This window comes from Sciurus carolinensis, chromosome 12 (genome assembly GCF_902686445.1).
Source record: "Sciurus carolinensis chromosome 12, mSciCar1.2, whole genome shotgun sequence".
NCBI lineage: Eukaryota > Metazoa > Chordata > Mammalia > Rodentia > Sciuridae > Sciurus > Sciurus carolinensis.
In genome coordinates, this window is record NC_062224.1 from 117,207,087 (window position 1) to 117,228,603 (window position 21,517).

Genomic DNA, 21,517 nt, shown 5'->3' on the forward strand with positions numbered 1-21,517 from the left:
AGCTCTATGAGCACTTTGGCCTTTCTTGCTTTTATCAAAAGCTTTTCCTTATGGAAAAGATTCCCAGAACATCCTGGTTACGTCCAGATACAGAATCTCCCAGTTTAGCCAACAGAAAGCACCGATGGCCTTGCTAGAGAGGAAATTCAACTAATATTGTGTTTCCAGGGTCCCACTTGGATTAATTAACACAATAAAGTGCCTGATTTTACCGGATGAACACCATCTGTCCACAGGTATTAACCACATCTGTCCAGATGATGCCAAGCCCAAGTCGCTCTCCCAAATCATGCTGAGTTTCCGGGTCACCCAGCATCAGAAATTGGACAGATTGGATTAAAAAGCCCAAGTAGGAAGGGGCAGTGATCAAAGCTGCTGCAGGACCGACTCTGGAAGGCAGGCACGCAGCTCCAGTCTCCAACCCGACTTTCGACAGCCTCTGGAGGCTGCTTGCTAAAGGCAAGAGCTGCAGGCCGGCCCTCCCTCGTCTGGGTTTGGGGTGGAGTGACCAGCTGTCGATGTGCAGTCCCACAGCTGGGCTCCCTGCGCCCGGGACGTTCACCCCGTCTCGTGGAAGCTGCATCCGTCTGGCCTCCTTGTGCCCGGGATGCTTGTCCCCCTCTCCTGGAAGCTGTGTCCATCTGGGCCCTCAGGGTCCTGGGGTCAGGGTGTTTCAGGGTCTGGGGAAACAGTGAGAAGAGCCCATTTCGGAAGAGGAGAGGTGTGCACCAGCTCAGGCACCTGGTTTGCTCTCGAGGACTGCAGGCCTCACCAACAGTCAGTTGACATGGCTTCAAACCTGGCAGATGCTCTGATAGTTGAGCGTCTTGGTTTTTAATGTAAGAAACATGCTGCTGAATAATATTGCTGGACAAACACAGTGTTTCAGGGACAGGAAGCTTTTGAGTCATGGGCCCCCAGTAGGCACTTTTCATAAGACTGCAGTGGTGAGAGGCAAGGGCGTCACAGATAGTCCATGTGTCTCGGCAGCTGTCTCCCCATGCCCACTGCGTGTTCCAGCAGCTCTCGACAGTGTTTTCAAAACTAACGCCACCTCCCACCAAATTCGCCCCATTTTCCTTCACCACGTTACTGGATGCACCAGATCCACTGGCATGGCGGCTAATTCATCCGTTCACTCAGCTGCCTTGGTACCCAGCTGTGCCAGGGCTGGGTGCGACTCGGCTCTCCCTGCCTCCTGACCTTCAGGGATGGCTGTCCCCAAAGCAAGTCCTGCCCGTTCTGACCTTTCGAATCTGCCCTTTCGCTCCGGCCCGTGGGCGCTGCTATCTTTGAGATGGGCTGTCCAGCAGTGCTTTCTCCATGCCTGTGCTGTCCAAGGCCTGTGCTGACCATCGTGGCTACTTTGCAGCTGAAACGTGGCTAGTGCAGCTGGAGCATTCATTTTTAGAATGCTATTTGTTATTATTTGATATTTTAATTGATCTGCATTGAAATCGAGCAGTCATGTACTAGACAGTGCAGATCCAGACCGGTGGCTTTCAGAGGCAGTGCCAGAAGCACCCTGGAGGGAGCCAGCTCTGCACACCACGGAGAGCAAAAAAGTAAGTAAAACACCCCACTTTTATCCACGCACAAGAAATCAGCAATGACCTTCAGATAGCAACAGTTCCTTCGAACATCTGCACAAAATGCAAAGGTGTTTCAGGCTTAGGCTGTCCACCCCCGTCTGCACCGTCTTCAATGGTGGCTCCCTCCAGAGCCTCCTCTCCAATACTGTGGTCTTCAGGAGAATCACCGGAGGAAGCTTCGTAAGCCACGATCCACTCAGGTCACTAAGGGCTGAAAGCACAACCATGCGGCAGGCGCGAGTGGAAACAGCAGCCCCATGAGTCCCACAGCGGATGGCGGGGCGCGCTGCGTGCCGACGCTCACCCCTGCTCTCCGTAGCATCCTACGGTTTCCCAATGATACAGATGTAAAGCTGAGTCCTTGGGAAGAGAAGTCACTTATCCAGGGCCACAAGAGTCATCAGGTTATGGCCGAAATTCAAATTCAGTACAATCGCCAAGGTTATCCAGCGTCCCTGTGTGCACCCTCACCCGTGCTGAGGGTTTCACAAGCCAGGGGGAGGGTTCAAGCCTTCAGGCACTAAGTTCCCTGTGCTCTGTCCTGTCGCTCAGGCCTCGTCCCCTCTGCGGCACTTTGCAGGCAGGGCTGGGCTTCTGTGCTGACCAGCACCCCGCTGGCACTCCGCTTACCCCACCTCTCCGGCGCACCTCTCTCCACCCAGGTGCCACAGTGCACCTGCGTGTTCCCACAAGCAGCATGTCCCGGGGTCACAGCCAGGTCTCCATGGTCTGCAGCCCCGTCCGTGCACAGCAAGTGCCCGGGAGGGAGGTGGGGCCGCAGTTGAACTCTGGTGCTGTGCTTTGGACGCCCGATCCTTCCTGCCCGCCACGAGCAGCTCTGCCTCTCCCTGGTCAGCCTGCAGGGGCATTGGTAGGTGGGTGTACTTCAGTGCTGCCTGCCGCCTGTTGTGCTGATTTCTAAGGGTGTTTGTCCCATGAGGTGACAGGTTCTGTGAGGCCGGCCACGTCTGAACGTATCCTCATCCTCGTGGTCAACCCAGTGGGCGACAGAGGCTCCCACCAGTGACAAGCCCACTCAGGCTCATGGGTAGCCACAGACAGTCCGGCGGACCTGGCTGGTTGCCCTTGCTCTGCTGCGTCCCCTTCTTCAGTGACTCGCTTCCAGAGCAGAGGTGGGAGTCTGCGTTAGCTTTGTTCTCTCGGACAACATGGTACAGAGACATCGTTACAACTTATGCTGGAAAACCATTTGGGTTAGTAAGTTTCTCATTTTCTTAAAGGAAAGCGTTTTTTCTCATCCTGAGCGATACCTGGTTCTGTGGCGCACAGCAGGTGAGGAGAGGGTTCAAGGTTGAGGAACGAATGGGTGGAACTTCCATGTCCCGCTTTCCTGGCAGTTCAGTCAATGAGAGATAGAGGATGTGACCCGAGTAGGACAAGCCTAGCCCAGGCCTCTGCTGAGAAGCGGGAGTAGAGACCCAGGTCCTGACCTGGCGTGTTGGTCCTCCCTGGTGAGTGGCTGGGATGGGACGACAAAGGGACATGGCTCCTGACCGGTGACCAGTCAGCTGACCTGGAGTAAGTCAGCCTTAACGCAGAGTTCCTCCTGCCGGCCACCAGGCCTGAACACGGAGGGAAGGTGTCCGGGAACGGGCTCTGCCGACAGCTAGAGGAGAGGACCCTGAGCTGCAGCCGGGCCTCGGCCTGAGCAGACCACTCCTCTCTCTCCGCGTTGCGGGACCAGAGCAGAGGACCCTGCGGAGCCAGGCCCAGACCCACCCGCAGAAGCTGGTTGTCTTAACTGTTAAATCTGTGCTAATCTGCGACACAGCATTAGAAGGCGAACACAAGGCGTGTCCCACTACAAAGTAGCAGCGGTCGACCGCACCACCCCCTGGACGGCAGGCGCTAATCCTGTTATCAAGGCGAGCCCTCTTTGTGTTTTATTCGTCTTCCATGAAATCTTTTTGGATGAGGCCCTGCCCATCAGGCTCCTGTCGAGTAGCAGGTCCTCGGCCGAGAACTGGATGTGTTCTAACTGAGGTCTGCTTCTCCCTCCCGCAGACACCGCGAGCGATGCTGGCGGACGGGCTGTGGCCGCCCCTGTTGGCGAGTCTGGGCAGACGTTTGCTTCTGATCTGGAGAGGCGCTTGCTCCACTTGGCTGGCAAGTGGGGCAATGCCGCTTCCCATAATGGGCACAGCCACAAAATAAAATGACCATGACCTCACCACGGGTCAGGGCTTCAGACTTGAATCTTGGCTCAGACGCAATGATTCAAATGTCACAGCCAGAGCGAGAAAGAGACCCTGTCTGAAAGCAGTTGTCCTTCTGGTGCCAGCGGGAACAGTCCAGGCAGGGGCTGGAGGAGGAGGAAGCACCGTGTACCAGTTGCGCCTCGTCTGACGTCTCCTGGAGTCTGACCTTCAGCTGGGCACAGGGGAATTACGCAGGAAGAAACCCGGTGAGACAGAGATTCTCTCTGCCCTCTTCTCCCACCTCTTTCTTGAAAAGAACCCAGTCTGGGCCCAACTTTTCTCTTTTCAACCTCTGCCAACATAAATGCCAACTCCAGCATTTTAACTAGGGGGTTACCATGGGGACGTGAGCAGCACAGGCGGCCTGCGGGCTACAGCGCAGGAAGGGCCCAGGCAGGCCACCACCCTCCGCTCTGCACTGTGCGGAAGGCTGCACAGAAGCGGCCAGGCTGGCTGGGGGTGGGCGGAGGGGCCGCACAGAGGGTCCCGGCCAGCGACCGCACACTCCCACTGCCTCGCTGGGCCCAGCCGGAGATGCTGCCTTCTCTTCCCTTGCTCCTGCCTCGCTGTGGAATCCCAGTGGCTCAGAGACAGGATCTGTGAGCTGGTGTCCTCACTGCGTGTTCCACGCAACCAGCACACAGAGGAGGTGTGTTGGGGGAGAGGCCGGGGTGGCCGGGGCCTGGGGACCAAGGAACCAGAACTGCGGAGGGAAGCGGCTGAGCGCTGGACAGGGGCGACTTCCAGGGTCCAAGAGCAGCAGTGAACCTTTCTGTCTGATTGAAAAGGGACAAAACCACGGCGTCCTAACCAGACACAGCTCACAACCCGGAAAAGCACCAGGAGGGGGCCACCCCCAGAGTCGAGGTGGTGAGTCACGGCGCCTGCTTAGGATGAGCTGCAGAGCACACATCTGGCAGGTCAGGTATCAAAACACTCCTCCAGCGTGGACGAGGCGTGGCCATCACCATCTTGCGAGCTAGATACCAGCAGCAGATGGAGTGCAAGGGCACTGGGGCAGCCCGCGGGCTCCAGTGCAGGGCAGCCAGCGCCTGGCGGCTTGTCCTTCGTTCAGTTCTTGTGCATCTGAAAGGACCTTCATAGGGTGTTTTCTTCAGCCGAGTGCACGGAGCTCACAAGGTCCCAGTCAGCGTGCCAGACAGAAAACACCCACCAGCTGGGTTCCCACCAGGCCACCACCTTCCTCTCTATGCCCGAGGGACCAGGCCTCCCTGTCCTCGAACTTCTGAGACAGCCCAGAGTCCGGCACACTGCCATCGACTGACAAGCATTCGTTGAACTGAACTGAGCCGCCTCGTGGCCTCTGGGTAGTGTGGGGAGATCCCAGCTTCCCCGGAAGCCCGCCGACGTCTTTGGGAAGGTGCCGCTACAGCATGCTGACCGCCGCTTGCTGGTCAGCTGTCCACAGGCCCCGGTTGTGAGACGCTTGTGAGGCAGGTACTCAGTGCTGGGAGAACAACCCCTGCCCCAGAGCTGGCGTCCTTGGGGCTCACCAGAGGGAGCAGCAGAGGAGGAACGCGTCGCCCAAACCTGCCGCTGCCCAGCACTGTCCTCCCTGCCTGCCTGACGCCTTGGCCCACCATTCTGGCCGCCTGCACTTATAAGACCCAAGAGCCGTCCTTGGACCGAGGCCTGGCTCAGCATGCGCGTGGTGAAGCCGGAGCCGTTCGAGAGGGCCACCACAGGGCCTGGCCCCGCTGGGCAGCTCTCAAGAGGCCAGCGCGGCCCCAGGGGACTCACCGTGCGTCTAGAAACCGGGAACGCAGGATCATGACGGCCTCGCAGGTGCTCTGCTTGAGCTGCATCTGGATGGAGCTGAACTTTCGGTGGATGATGCTGACCATCCGCTCGATCTCCTTTGGGGAGATGGGCCTGGTCCGGCTCTGCTCTCTCAGGAGGTTCATCACGTGGGTGGTGAACTCGTTGCAGGCCTGCAGTGGGGAGCACAAAGGGGTCCCTGAGGGCCGTGGGCCACGCGCCTAGGCTGGCGGCTCTGCCAGGGCCTGCGTGGTGAAGGGAGTCAGAGGGCGCCGCATCCTGTGGCGTCAGACGGAGGGACCACTGACTACCTGGAGCTCCTATTAGCTCCATGGCTCCAAGTTTGGGCCATGATTTCGATTATTTAAGGGAAAAGAAAATCCTTAGTTGACTATTTTCCTCAACTTGGCTGCAGTGAAAGGTGAGGCTACATAAATGCTAGTACGAAACTCACTGCACTTCCCTCAGCCCAGCGTCGGCCACGGGAGGGCCAGGCCAGTGCGTCAGGAGCCTCTGCCTTGCTCACTACCTGTGATGAGGTGCAGCTTCCAAATATCCAATTTGGGGATGCATAAATAACCCAAAGGGTTCAAGAGGACTCATAGAATTAAAAGCCTTGGAAAGACTTTGGGAGATTTCCCATCAACCACTTCCAGTCTTACGTTAACCCCCACAGCCCCGGCCTCCTTCTGAGAATCCACACACCATAACACAGGAGGAGTCAGTCCCCAGGGACTTTATAAAATGCTTCAAAACAAGGTTTAGAGGACTCGGGAACTACCCCGAAGGATCCTCTCAGGTTATAGAACAACATCATCAGAAGTGAAATTGGAAAATCAAATTTCTTTACTTCCCTATTTTATAATTAGGAAACCGTGTCCTAGAGAGGCAAAGAGACTTTTCCAAAGGCATACAGCAAGCAAAATGAGGCAGAAGCAGGGCCTAGATGCTTCAAATTACAGGCCACAGTCTTTGGAGCCAACTCATCCTTCCAAAGACTGGTGCCCTTGGTTGGCATCCATCGTTTGATTTCTTTAGCTGAACAGTCAATGAAACATCTCTTCACAAGTTTACCAGCTTTGCTTGACACTGCATCAGGTCTGTAATGAGCAAGTTCAAGAGACTTGAGCTCAAAGGCTCCAACTCAAAAGCATCAACAGCAAAGTACCCTTCCTGTTGGCACTGCTGCCCGCCAGCCTTTACACGTGCCAACGGTGCAGCGAGGACACAGTGGTGCGCATACCGCTAATCTAAGGAGCTCAGTGGTCAGGGCAGATGCTGATGTGCCCACTGGCTGCCTCTGGACGGGAGAGTAGCAGCCCATCTGGCCACCCCTGGGAGCGTTCGGGTGACTCCTTGCCCTGCGCGGGGCCCCTGCACACATGGAGATGGGCTCTGCTCACTCCCAGCCTTTGGCATGTCCTGCGGTGCTGAGCTCCTGAGCACAGCCACCTGCGGATGGGCAAGCTGCTCACCTGGACTTGGAGGGGCTGTCAGGAGCTGGGCTGCCTGGTGCTGCCCTGGGGCTCAGGCGTGGGGGTCTCTAAGTTCCTCGACCCCTCTGCCTCTGTCTCCTTACTGGAGAAGGGTGACAACCTCAAGGGTGCAACAGAGATCAAGGGAGTCCCTGTGTGTGCCTGGTCCTGCAGATTCTTGCCACCACTGTAACTTCAAGACGCAGACACCTTGGAAACCCTGCCCACCTCAGTGGTTGGGCTAACCTGCCCAGGCTTCGACTTCCTTCCTGGTGGAAATGACGGTGGTGACGAACACTGCTCTCCATCCCACAGCGGTGGCTGAGACAGAGGCAGACCTGGGGTCCTTAGCAATTCTCTCCACTCAGGAATGCTGACAAACACAGCTCTCTACTAGAAGCTGTCCCCACCCAGCCTCAGCCCTAGAACTGTACAACGAAGAGAGAAATGAAACCTGCCACGCTGCTTCACTATGAACTCACAATACCCAAGGTCTGGTCAGGGCGTTTCATGCTGGGCCTTGCTGCTCTGCACTGTGCCAGCTGTGGGGTCAACGTGCGCACAGAGAGGAGGAGCAAGACAGCTGCTGAACAGCAGCCCAGGAGCGACAGCAGCCAGCAGAGAGGTCGCCGTGGCCAGAACACAGCGATCCAGCTCCAGGGCCGATCCCACAGCCCCGCCTAGGTTCCCCACAGTGGGCTGCTTCCACCAGGTCAGGCAGTCTCAACAGCACAGGGGCAGGGTCTGGGCTACAAGCAGGAGGAAGTAGAATCTGTACCGACCTAAGGTTTCTACAGGAGACTCAGAAGGTAGGCCAGCTGGAGCTCCTGTTACCCCACAGGGGACAGGAGGTTCTAACAGGCTCCATGTTCTAGCCCAGGGAGGTCTGGGGAAGAGCGACCAGAGAAGGCCTCTCAGGGAGGCCATGGCAGAGAGGTCAAGCTTGCATCCTGCTCTCCAGGACTCCCTCCCTCCAGTCCTTCACTGGACTTGGCTGCAATCTCATGACCAAAAGCAAGAAGGATCTTGGAGGCTGCTTAGCTGTGCCCTGAGCAAACCCGGTGCAGTTCAGCATTAGAGAGCGAGTCTTGGCAACGGCATTCTTCACGAAAGCTGGGGAATCCTGCCAAGCTACAGGAGGCTCATTCTCACAAACAGCACTGGGAATAAGTTCAGGCTCCTGACTCCACGGTTCTGGCTACCTGAACAAGCCAGCTCCTGAACACCTTAGCCACCAACAGCACCTGCTGAACCTGCGCTTCTCAATCCCACTCCTGAACGGAGCCCTCCTTCCACTCCAGTGAAGCCTCCAGAAGCTTCTGTACCTAACAGCCTCAGGTGAAACACGCCGTCTCCGGCAGGCTCTGGAGGCTGTGCCGAGGAGGGTCGTGATGGACGATTTTTCTGTGGTCATCTGCCACCACCATTCCCAAATCAAAATGAAGCCAAGGCACCAGCTGGTAAACAACAGACCTGGCCATTCTGCACAGGAGCTGCTGGGCTGGAGGTGGTGTTCTGCTTGGTTGGGGTTTCCTGCTTTTAAAAAGCTCCTGTGAGAAGTGGTCCCAGAAAAATGAGGATCACGCGTCTCAGACACATGAGCTCTCCACAACCTGCCACTTCCTGTCGCTAACCACAGCCAATTCTAATAAATTATCAAGCAGAAAGTGTCCACACAAATAAGGAAAGGTTGCTTGGGTACTTTCTAAAATAGTAAATACAAACGCCTACCACTGTATGCCCACAATTCGCTCCCCGTCCATGACTGTTCTTACGTTTCCAATTTCCAACACCTTCAGTATTTAGAATAGGTGGGCACCCGAGAGAAGTTCCTCAAGAGAACATTTCTGTCCCTGGCTGGTCTTGGTGCCAGCACCTAGGCCAGGTGGTAACAGAGGGCACCAGATATCTCACTCTGTTCTCAGGGGCAGCCTGCATTTTCCAAGGGAGCCTGGGCCAAGGGTCAAACTCCAGAGCCTAGGACACACTTTCTGGATGAGGGACCTGGGGACTTCCCGACCTCTGCTCTCCACTCCCTACCCTGCGTGAAATGTGACCGCTCCTCCTGTCCTGGGTGCCCAGCCCCACAACTGCCTTGAGGAGCAAGGGCAGCCACGGCTTGGAGGTGGGGACACGCTATGCTGACGGATCTCACTTCCTCAGACGAGGACAGAGTGACAAAGGGGTCAAGTGGGGGAGTCAGCCTGTCCCTCTGTGTTGCAGGCACTCTGAGCCAGGATGCAGCCAGCTTCCAGCACCTCGGCCCTGACGTGCTCCCGCCCCAGAGAGCTTCCAGCTCCCTCCTGATCTAGACAGAGGTCAGGCCAGAGGCCGGCGTCTTGGTGGAGGTGCAGAAGAACCCTGAGGAGGGAGAACCAAGGCCCGAGAGTTCTCACGTCTGCCTGATCTGCGACAGCTTGGGCCTGTAGTCCGAGTGCTCGACCGAGTTGTCCGAGCCTGCCCCTCCAGAAGCCGCCGCAGAACCACCGCCACCCCCTCAGCCAGCAGCATGTTGTCCAGGCGCATCAGCTGGCAGCTCTGGCTGCCCTGGGATGAGCCGCGCTGTGCCCAGAACACAGTTCCATGGCAGGAGGTGCAGGGGGACCCGCGTGCCCAGCAAGCCTGCTCTCCTCGCTCCTTTCCCTTCCGCCCCGGGAATGGCAGAACTCCACCTGCGCGGCTGCGAGCTGTCCCCAGTCTGGCCCCGCGGCACAGGCGACTTCCGAGGAAGATCTTTCACGGGGGGACAGGAGTGCTGTAATGAAACTTTCTCACTTTACATTGTAAAATGCCTATTTCTATTTTAAAATTTAAAGTCTCTATTCAGTTTCATTTGCCTCCCACCTAGACAGTCCTGTGTGGGCTGGAGAGGGGTTTCTACCTTTGGTTCTTCCTCTCTCTTCCTTTTTGATCCATAAAAAATAAGGAAAAGAAAACTAACATTGGATGAGAGGAAGTTCAGGTAGAACTTTAGCGCCCTGTGCATCACAGAGGCGGCCACAGACGAGGCGGCTGAAGGGCAGCTGCAGCTCTGAAGCCACAGCCTCCTGAGCAGGCTGCCCACGTGACAGGGGCCACGGTGCCCACGTGACGGAGGCCACGGTGCCCAGCTCAGTCTGCGTGGGCTCTCCAGCCGAGCTCTGTGGGGTGACCAGGACGCCACGTTTGCAAACGGTGCTGGAGAGTCTTTCCCACCCCTCTTCAAGGGACGTTCGTGGTCCTTCCTCCTGGTGGCCAGCGTGCACCTGCAGCTATCAGGGCAGTGTGCAGCCAGCCGCCCGCTAGGCCTGCTCTCCGGGCTTATCTAGCTCCAGGGTCTCCTGGGTGCCCCCTCCTAGGAGGAAGGGGTGAGCCCTCTTGCACACCATGCACTGTATAAAAAGGAGAACATCCTGAACAAGGGACAACCAAGGGCAGGGGAGCCTCCTTCCTCCTGTGGGCCCAGCGGTGGCCGTGCGTGCCCAACACCAGACCAGGCCTGAGCCACTCCACATGGCCCGTGTCCACAGAGTGCCTGGTGCTGGTGTTCCTGCTGGGCACTGGGGCTTCTTGAGACCACCACTCACAGCTTCACAAGCTCTGTGTCTCCACCAAGTGCCTGGGTCTTCCACGGTTAGGCCCGGGGACTCCGTGCCTCTGGTTCGACTGGGCTCTCTGGACAGGTAGGAAGTGCTGGGCACAGTGCTTGTGCGGCAAAGCCGGCCCCGGGGGCAGCTCTGTGCCCGCCCCGGCCCAGGCCTGCTTACCTGCTCGTACTTCTCCAGCTCCGTGTGGTAGATCTGCCTGATCTGCGACAGCTTGGCCCTGTAGTCTGAGTGCTCGACCGAGTTGTCCGAGCCTGCCCCTCCAGAAGCCGCCGCCGCTGCCGCCGCTGCCGCAGAACCACCGCCCTTCTCAGGCCCGGCCACCCCCTCAGCCAGCAGCATGTTGTCCAGGCGCATCAGCTGAGGGTCCGTGGGCTCCTCCTCCTGGGCTCCCCGGATACTCAGCACTACAGAAAAGAGAGAAAGGCAGGTGAGCAGAGGCCGGGGTTGAATTCCAGCCTGGGAGGTGCAGGGGCCAGCCTCAGCCATGGCCTCCAAGGAGTGGCGGACACTGGAGGAGTGGCAGAAGGGCCCGGGAGGACGAGTGTGGGGGAGGCCAGTTCTACTCAGAGCTAATTCCACTCCACCCACACAGACCTCCGCATCGCCAGCCTCATGAAGGCGGAGACTGGGAGGCCGGGGTGGGCAGGTGGGTGCACCAGGCAGAGCTTAGCTCCAGGAAGGTGGGAATCTCAGGTGCACTGTGGTGACCGTCGTGCAGCGAAGCACGCAACACCACTGACCTGCACGTGCAAAAAGAGCCCGGATGGTGAGGCGCCTACTGTGCACTTTTACCAGAATAAAAATTCAGAACAGCAAAAATCAATTACAGTGGAATATATTTTTTGCTTTCATTTTCCAACTGCCAAATTTCAGTGGAAGGAAAAGCATTTCCTTCTTTATTTCTAATTTTAGAATTCCGTGAGCTTCCAGTTTTACTCATTGACTCTCTCTGTAATGTTGGATTAAATGAAATTTTCATTTCCAAAATGGCCTGAGCGAGGCAAATCCAGGTAATGGAGGAAAGCTTAGGTCCAGCTTAGGACGTCTCCCTCCCGGCCTGGGCTCCATGTGCTCCGGGCCACCATGGCTTTGTCCCGTGGGACGCAAGGGTGAGGCCCATCGACAAGACCTTCAAGAGGTCCAGAGAAGGCGATGTTCTGGCAGAGTGGACTCTTAGATCACGAGATGGCCATTTTTATAAACACCGCAGGCATCAGAGTGAGGGGGGACCTGGACCAAGAGACCCAGAGATCCTGCCAATCGGATAGTCCTCCCTCGCTGCCTGCGTCCTGCCCGCCATAAAAGGAAGTGCTCATCTCCCCGGGCTCGAGTCGGCAGCCAGGGCTCGGCGGAGAGGTCATGAGGGGGACTTTTGATTTTGAAAACCTGAAGAGGATTTTGGGTGGGCAGCAAAGGAGAGCGGTGCTTGTGGGCTGAGCGGGAGGCCAGCGTTGGGTCGTGTTTGAGGCTGAGGGCCTCAGTCCCAGGTGGGTACGCTGCACAGGGCAATGGGAGTCAAGAGCTCTTTCAGGGCAGGTGCATCCAACCAGTCCCAGGGGGACGTGCTGTGCCAGCTGCCTCAGGAGCTGAGCTGGGGGTCCCGCCAGGCGAGACAGGGGACTCCGCGAGGTCCAGGCCTTCCATCTCAGGAGACCCCAGCAGCACTGCCGCTGGGCCCCACGCTCCCGGGCCCCAGGGAGCATGACCGGCACCGCCTGGAAGCTGTTTAGAAAGAAGTCCCAATCCCTGTTCTGAGGGAAGACCACAGCACGGCTCCCATGAATCGCAGGCAGCCGGGTGGGCACCTCACCGGGTGGACTGGCCGTGACCACGAGGAGCAGAGAACCCAAGGGGCAGGGGTCACTTGTGCTCTTGATGAATTCAGAAAGAGTGGGAGGGAAGGGGGAGGAAGGAGCAGGAAGGAGGGAGAGAGGAGAGGAGGGACGGAGACCCACGCCGCTGCACTCCCAGCGGCCTCCTCGTCCCACACGCGTTGTTAACGTTCTGAAGCCTGTGGACATCCTGGCACAAGGCTGGAAGACCCCACAGCTGTCTTTTCTCAGGGAAGTCTCCTTGGTGGCTCAGGAGACCAATCGGGAAGCTGGCCCTAGGGCTGATCATCGGGGAATAAAGACACAGCCTCAGATCCCGTTTCCTGAGCTCATTTGCTCAGGTCTCTGAAGTCCCCTAAGGAGCACATGATCACCACCTGAGGTTTCTGTGCAAAGTGACCATGGGCCTTCTTGCATCAGGGCCCTCGCAGAGCCAGGAAGGATCCAGCCAGCCACGGCACCTGCACCAGAGTCCAGTAGCTCTGCCCTCCCACCCGTGGGCCAGGGGGCTCTCCGGTGAGGGCATCCACTGGTGGGGTATACGGCGTTGGTCTGGTGAATTGTAATTGCTTAACAAACGAAGGTGTTTATGGGACATTCACAAATTTAAAAAAAAAAAAAAGTTAGCCTCTGAGTCATTAATAAAGTAATGTAATTGTTTCACCAGAGATTTTGAAAATTAAAAAAAAAGAATGGAAAGATAGGAAACAGAAAACACCCAGAAGCCCTCTCCAAGTTGCTCCAAACGGCCCTGTTTGAATCATACTCCAGCCACGGAGACGTAAGAAGCCAGAGCGCATGCAAGAACCAAGCGTGAGCAGAAGAGCCCAGCGCAAGTCCTGCGCCTTCCACCCTGTTCCACAGAAGGTTCTGGTTCTGGTGGGCCTGGCTGCAGCTTATGGGCGGGGATGGAGGACCCAACAGAGGACAGCATGCTCATTGCTTAACCCAGAGCTGGGGGATTCCAACCACCGCTGTGAAATCGGTCGTTGGGATTCACCCATACGAACTGTTCTGCCAGTCAGTTAAGAAAAGTCCCACCGACATTGAATAAATAAGCGAGAGGGCGACGTGCCTAAGCAGAACTGATCCTACCTATTTACTGCTTGAAGCCAGGCTCTGGCGAGTGGGAGACAAAATGATTATTTAAAAGCTCCTTTTTATCTCAGCGGCACCATGCAAGACTCAAATGAACCTTCTGCCAGGACACCAGAGATGTTAACGCTCATCCTCTGAGATCCAATTTCAGCCAGCGGAGCTGTTACCTAATCCAGCAACCATCACATATGATCAGGTCCCTGCCTCCCTGATGGGCGCCCGTGCCCGCCCTCCTCAGACCCGCGGCTTCCGCTGAGCAGGTTTTAAAGGGCCCCATCTCTGTTTATGCCTTGCACATGGTCTTCACGGCTAGCAGGCCCGCACGTCCACCAACCAGGAAAGTCAGACGCCAGGGGATTGGCAGGCCACAGGTTGCCACTGAGACCACTGACCCATTTGCTAAGAGGCTCCAGGAGGGCATTTCCTTCCCAGGGATCTACCCTCATGCGAGACGAATCAAGGCAGGTAAGTGCAGAAATCATCCCGAGCCCTCTCAAAACGTGGATGTCATGTTCGCCCTGCAGCATTGCTCGCCCCAGGGCCCGTTCCTGGGTAAACTCTGGAGAGCAGGCTGCCACGGCACTGCGGGGCACGCCCAAGCACCTTCTGGTGCTCAGTCCTGCCTTCACACAAGGAGAAGGGCAACCCGGACCCCAAGGTGCACTCGAGGGCTGGGCCTCGTGGACGCCCAGGGAGGTTTGTTTTGTCCTTGGCCAAGGGCTGCTTGGAGCAGCTCCTGCCAGTGCCCACGAGAGGGCACTCTCTCCCCACCAAGGACCGGCTGGCCAGGAGGGTCCCACAGTCTCCAGGGTCCAGGGCTGGGGCAAATGCCCCTGCCCAGTCAAACCTCCACAGGAAGGGCAAGTAGGGAGGCAGGAGGGCCGAGCTGCAGAGGGGCTTTCAGATGGGAGGCCAGTCTAGAGGTCCAGAGCAGAGGGACAGAGCAGCCAGAGGAGGGAGGCAGACAGGTGGTGTGGGAAAGGCCAGGCGGCCACCGCAGGGCTGTGCTGAGGGCAGGCCACTCTCTTTGATGGGAAGGTGCCAACCTCAGACAGGGCAGGCCTTCTGCTCACCAGGCGTCCAGTGGGGAGTGCAGCTCCCGGCCTCAGCCCAAGTCCTCTGCCATTTCCCACTCCGCGGGACTCTGAGGACAGGATGGGACAGAAGTGACTGCCCTTGCAATTTTAAAAACGCCGCGAACTGCTTGCCTCTTGGGAGCCTCGGTGCCTGTGCTCATGGAGGACCTGCCCATGCTGAACAGTGTCACCATTAAACGTGCAGCCACGTTCCAAGTGCACGGAGCAGGCGGTGAAGGCCAAGTGACTTCACCAAGGCGGATGCGAGGCCCAGGAGCGCCCATGCACACACAGCCGCTGTCTCCTGATGCCCCAGGCATGACGCTCCCTGCAAGAGGGAGCAGCCAGACGGCGGTGGGAGGGGCTCTTTGCACTGACCCATGTCTTCATGTCCCGTTACTCCTTCGGATCTGGTCCTCTCCCACCCTCCCCGACTCTCCTCTCGATGGGCAGAGCCGCTGTGCCGTGTGGCAGAAGGCCCTTCCTGCTGCCCGGAAGACGGCTCGTCACAGCCCCAACCTGCCTACTTTGACTTTGATTTTAATTTGTTTGTTTGCTAGTTTGTTCAATTACTCTAGCTCAGTGGAAGAGCAACTGTGGTTCCGTCCACACTTCCAGGAAAAGAAAGGAAGTTTCACCTCATCCTGTTTTAAACCTGAGCTCGAACTCCTTCTTAAGAAACCTGCCCAGAACATGGAGGTGTGAGGTCCCCAGCCCCTGAGCCTCCAGAACACTCTCTGTCCACACCTTGGCCTTGGGATGCCCCTCACAGCTCCGTCTGACCAGCAAGGCTGAGCTGCTGAGAGGCTTCTGGGTGGAGGTGGAGTCTGGCAATGATTCTCTGCTCCAGGCATTCCCAAGAGCCATGCGGCAGGCATAGCGGGCTGGGTGGCTGCCCCCGGTCCCCGCCTGCTCTTGGCCAGGAGCCCAGGGCCCCGGTACCTGCCCCCGCCTCCTCCGGCTCCTCTGAAGCTGAGCTGGCTCACTTTCTCTCTGCCTCCTCTTCCACACCCACTTCAAAACCTGTCAAATCTGCCTTTTGAAATCTGCCCGTTCTGAGCAGGCAAAAGTCCACTGGCGCAAGGCCCGAGTCCCCGGCCCAGCCTGGCGGGTCCCCAACAAGCCTCCATACCAGGGACAGGGCTCGGGTGCTGGGGAGAGCAGGCCTGTGCCTTCTGCTGGGAGGCCCAGAGCCAGCCTGGCTGCAGAGGGCCATGTGGGCGGTGGCCAGACACCTTCTGAGGAATGCTTGGGCCCAGGAAGAAAGGCGAGGTCCTCCTGAGGTGCGGGGCGCGGACTCCCAAGCACCAGGTGACTCAGGATGAGAGTCCCGCTGGGGTCTCATCCAGTCCCTCCTTCATGAAGGGCAGCTGCCTGAAGCCTGAGGACTCGTGGGGCTCCAGAGGTGCAGGCTGACCACTGGAAGACCCTGAGGCTGCCCACCCGCTCCTCCTGCCTCCAGGAGGCTTCACGGCCCACAGCCCAGCCCTGTCGGCACACAGGAAGCCTCTCTAGGTGAGAGATGACGGTGACGCACTCGACCCTTGACCCCAAGACAGGGCGTGAATCTTCCAATCCTTAGTGCCTGGGAGCTCAGGCCAGCGACTGTGGATACCCCATCACTCCCAAGCTTAATCCCCTGGGGTCTCCGATGGCAAAGCTGAGCAGCCATTCCAGGTCCTCTTCCATTGCCGCCAGCCAGCACTCCTGATGTGCCCGGGGGCCGGCTGCCTCCCCTGCCTAGGCCTCCAGCCCCTCTGGGGCTGCCGTCGCCCTGCAGAAGCCTCTCCAGACGAGCAACCCCAGCACCAACCTTCAACGCTGGAGGAGCCCCCCAGTGCCCAGGGCTGCTCTCTGTCCTGGGCTCTCAGAGACGTGGAATGGCACTTTGTGTGGGTCTCTTCAGGTGTCACTGCCCCCGGGGGGTTGATTTGAAGATGGAAGGCCCGCTAGTCTTCCCAGCTTCCCTTCTTGTTTTCGTCTTGCTGGGATAGCAAACTATAACCACTCTGCGGCCTGAGGGCCTCAGTGCTACACCCCAAGCTAGACTGAGCACTGACCGTGGGCCCCAGCTGGTCCTGCGAGGACTCAGGGGCGGTGTCCTCCCACTTGACCCAGGCGGTGGCCTGTGGAGCTCTGTGAAGCTCTGCACAGGGGTGAGAAGGGGCAGGCCATGCGCCCGGGACGGGCAGCCTTTGCCGCGTATGTCGGGTTTCCTCTAGAGGAGACGCGCAGGCCTCCTCGCCGCCTCTCTATCTGGGCTGGGTTGTGGTTCTGGCCACACGTACTTTCCACTTCCCAGGGGATGCACGGGCACGGTCCCACTCACAGCTCCCTGCTTGGCACACCGAGCCTCCAGGCCAGCTGGCAGCTCAAGGCGACCGGACTGGGCAGCGAGCTCCCGCGTCCCTGGAGGGGTGCCGCTGCCTGCTTGGTCCTCACGGCTGAAGCCTGCTTGCTGCTGGGGAGACCCCTTTCCCTAGAGAGGTGGCGGGAGTGGCTGGCACCAGCTGTGCCCCCACGTGGACCAGCCCTGAGAGGGCCTTGTGGCAGGGGCCCACAGTGACCATGAGGAGAAACAGTCCCCTCCCTGGTTACATGCTAAACAGCTTGGGAACCCTGCAGCCAGTGGCAGGCGGCTTGCTGTGCGTTGCTGAAGGGGAAAGAGTCTCTCCTAGAGGAGTCCCCACAGGGAGCAGAAGTTCTCCGTCCTCTCCTGCCCGAAGGTAAAAATGTCCTGCAGCAAGGAGACTCGGTGGGGTGCCTAGCCCATCCCTGGTCTTCGCAAAAGCATCACAGAGCTCTGCTCCCCACAGAGTTTGTGTGTGTGCTCCGGCTCGCTCGCTCGCTCAGCCCGCGGCACGGCATGGAGAGTGCACCATAGGCCTGCCGCCGGGCCTGGGCTCCTCCAGCCACTTCCTCACCTCCACGATGTGACGTAGTATCAACGATGTCATGTCTTATTAGGGATTAAGTAAGGTTGCTTTTGCAAAAGCAGGTCATGCTTTGTAACTGGTGGGTTTTCAACTGTTAGTTAAGTCTGAACCCATTGATAAATTTCCCCTTGGGAAGAATGAAAAAGCAGGACACGTTGAGGGTTAAGAGTCTGGTCTCTGCAGGCCACGCATCAACAACAAACATACCCAGTGAACGGGCACACACGTGTGCACACAGCAGGCCCTGCCCATGCTGCCAGGGTTGCTGAGGCGGGAACCAGCACAGCCAAGGTGTCAACGGTGCTCTGCAGTGGACGGTGTCCAGCATGTTCCTCTCCCTGCGGGCTCGCTTCTCCGCGTGGTAAGGACCCACCGTTCCGTAGACTGAGGTGTCCCCTCATTACAGAGCCAGGAAGCAGCACGCTCCTCGGGCCTGGGCTCACACCGGCTGCTTTCAAGCCTCCCCCAACACCTGGACGCTTGTGACCGGAAGAGACTGGGCCTCGTTCTCACCTGCGGTTGGAGGAAGTTTGCCCAAGTTGACCTTTGGGTGGTTCAGGGCTCAGCCAGCCCTCTGCCGAGAGGCAGAGAAGCAGCAACATGACCTGCTGCCCTCGGCAGCTGCTCTCCGGGCATGGCCACCATCTTCCCGTGTTGGCAAGCCCACCGTCTCAAGATGACAAGTCTCTTTCCTGCTCCTGGTGACCAGTGGAATTTTCCTGCCCATATTGTAAAACTAAATAGTAGCAGAAATATTTGTTTTCTAACTTTCCAAAGAGTTCCATCAGAACAAAGTTGGAAATACAGATGATTTTGTTCATAGAGGACTCTCTCCCAGTTCCTGAAAAAGGATGAGTCATGCGCAGGCGGGTCCCTCACACGATGAGCTGTCGACCTTGAGGGCCCTTGAGAATTCCTGATGATGCAGTCCAACTCCACCTACGCAATCCACGACTCCCTCCAAGTCCACCTCTCAGGAGACCAAGGCTGATGGCACCTGCCCCTGGGAGTCTCCTCCCCGGGAGCCGGGCTGCACAGCTCTGCCAGGCGACGGCCAGGTGAGGACCCAGGACGAGTCGGAGGCGCAGGCCGGGTCAGGGACGAGGCGCAGCGCTCGACGCACTACCTGAGCCCTGCTTCTCTCTGCATCGGAACCAGAACTGCTTGGAACAGGAAGTGGAGCTGAGGCAGGCAGAGGGCACGGCAGGTGTCCCTTAGGAGGCAAGGAGAAAGGGCTCGGCAAGCCCAGCACTCCCTACCACACTGCTGCCAAGGTGACAAGCATGGCATCCTGCCCACAGGCCAAGTCCAGCAGATCCCTTAAGGCTGGTGCCTCTATGCCGCCGGCACGGGGAGAATTCCTACACTACAGTGGAACCAGGCTGTGCCCTGCAGCCTGCTGAGCCGTCAGGAGCACGGGACAGGGAGAGCCAGGGGCCCTGCCTACGGCAGAGGCCGCCTCTGCACAGGGCTGAGCATGGCTCCCTGGCTGCAGGACACGGGGTCTGTTTATGGGCACCCCAGGTCCATTTCAAAACACGAGCCAATTAGCTTTCCTTTCCCATGACCACAAACAACACCTGTGACCCCAGGCAGTCATCTTGCAAATGCACATGAGGTCACAGGGTCCTTCAGGGAGCCTTGGGTGATCCATCACCGCTCCTTACAACCCCCATGCACAGGCCTTGCTACTGAGGAGCCTGAATACGCAGGCAGAGAGGCTGCAGGGCAAGCAGGGAGCTTTGCTGCGTCCTAGAACTTCCCAGGGGCCTCTGAAAGCCCCTGGCCTCTGGCTGGCAGGCCTGAATGTTCATGGTACCTAGACTCTTGTCCTGGATGAGAACCCCTAAGTCAGACTCCGGGCCGTGCTGTGCTGAGGACGCTGAGATCACAAGGCTTAGACTGCAGATTCCGCCATTCCCTCACTGGCTAGTCTCGGCACCAGAGACGAATGTCTCATGAGGACCAAGAACACCACAGACATGGTGTCTGAGGGTGTGAGCCGCGTCTCTGCTTTAAGGTGGTGTCCACACAGCCATCATGCCCTGTCTTCCCATCAAGGACCCTGTCCCTTTCCTGGGGACCAAGACCTATGGGTGGCTCTGTCTTCCCTCCTGTCCTCTACGGGGCCTTCACCCCTCCTGCCAGCAGAGCCCAGAGACTGAAATTCTGAACAGGAATGCCTGATGGCCGACGGGCTTAACCCCCTTCAACCAAGCACAGGCACGGGATCCCACCCGGGCAGCCCTTCTCGAATGCTGATTCCAGGTTCCAAGGGGACACGATAAGGAAGTGGATTTTGAGTAAATGATTGCACCTTATCAAGAATAATGTGCTACTTAGCGTCTGCAGCAGACACCGGGCCGGCCGTGAGGGGAAGGCGCGGGAGCAGATGGAGCCATTAGGCTCTGATTTTCAGAAGGCTTGCCGTGCGCGCCTCCACTCGCCTCTGCATCCTGGTGAAGGAGGGGATCCGGGAGGGAAAGGCTCTCTGGCCCACCCTTCCTGTACATGGGAAATGGGGCCCCACCAAGCACCCTGACCCGAAGGCACCCAGCACTGTGGACGTACAGCAGTCCCTAGGGCCATCATCAAAAACTGTTCAGCGCGGGTGCTGGCTAACCCCGCGAGTGGCTGACAGGGAGACGGAGGAGGAGCAGCTGTACTCTGCTCTGAGGACATGGCTCCCTGGGGCTGGGCCCTCTTTGCAACTTTCTGCTGTATTTCCCAGCGAAGCATCTTGTCTTCCCATTCACTGAGTGAGCCGACATCACTCCAACCCTCACAAGAGCTGCTGTAACATTCCAGAGCTGCTTCTCCACCACGGGAAGGCCTGGCCCTTGCAGGCACTCTGATGATATTTCACTCTGGATTCTTGGGAGAGTTCTGGCCTGGTCAGCTCTCCATCCCTGTGACATACACCTGAGAACATCAACTTAAAGAAGGAAAGACTTCTTTTGGCTCATGGTTTCAGAGGTTTCAACCCATGGTCACTGGGCTTGCTGGCTCCTGGCCTGTGGAAAGGTAGGACATCATGGCTGGGAGCATGTGGTAGGGCAGAGGTGCTGGCCTCCTGCAGCAGAGAGATCTGGCTTCCAGAAGAAAAGCCCTCCTCACCCACTCAGCTGGGAATCCATCAGTAGATTAATCCACTGCTGAGGTAGAGCCCTTGTGGCCTGACCCCTACCAAAGGCCCACCTCTGAACACTGCTGCCCTGGGATGTGACCTTTGAGAGACATTCCAGAGCCAACCACAGTGCCTCCTAGCCAGCTGTAGCTGGGTCAGTGCATATGCGCCAAGCGAGGCCCGCAGGTGGAGAGGACACCAGGGACCTGCATCAGCAGAGGCCTGAGCAGGGCTCCTGCTCTTGGGAACAGCCTATATTAGTCTTGGGAGCTGGGTTTGCTCTGGTCCTCCCATGCTGCCTGCTCTCCAGCAGCACTCTGCTTGGCTCTGCAGACAGGTCATGACTGCTTATATCCAGGGACACTCTTACAGCTCAGTTAGAATTCTCTCAGCTCGCACACTTTCACCAACAGAGCCTCTCCTCCAAGGAACAGGTGGGCCTCGTGGTCAAAGGTCCACTCAACAAACACACTGACCATCTACTCTCTGCCAGGGCCTAGGTTTCAGTTGGGAGGCCCAGCAGAAGTCAGACAAGCTTCCCTCCTGGGGAGGAGCTAATGTACAAATTAAGAATGTATGTGTGGACCGTGGCGAGCAGAAGCAGCCAGGGTATCTTCTCTTATGGGAATTAAACTTCACAAATCAGCTCTCAAAAACGAGCCCATTCCATTTCACCAACATATCCTGCTGAATCACTAGGTCCTTTATTCAGATGGGAAACTAAGGCACCCTCAAGTCAGAATGGCACAGGAACAGGGAGGTCTACTACTGACTTGGACTGGGCTCCTTCGCTGCT

General features: G+C 57.8%; 1 protein-coding gene across 7 annotated transcripts in view; it reads right to left on the reverse strand.

Annotated features, from left to right (window-relative positions):
• Positions 1-21,517, reverse strand: part of Pbx1 (PBX homeobox 1) — a 236,971-nt gene that overhangs the window by 37,224 nt on the left and 178,230 nt on the right. For all 7 annotated transcript variants that reach the window (XM_047519784.1, XM_047519787.1, XM_047519786.1 and 4 more), the window contains 2 exons: positions 10,812-11,056; positions 5,573-5,763 (listed from right to left, as the gene is read on the reverse strand). In XM_047519784.1, the coding sequence (XP_047375740.1) occupies positions 5,573-5,763; positions 10,812-11,056 (436 nt within the window). The remainder of the gene's footprint in view (positions 1-5,572; positions 5,764-10,811; positions 11,057-21,517) is intronic.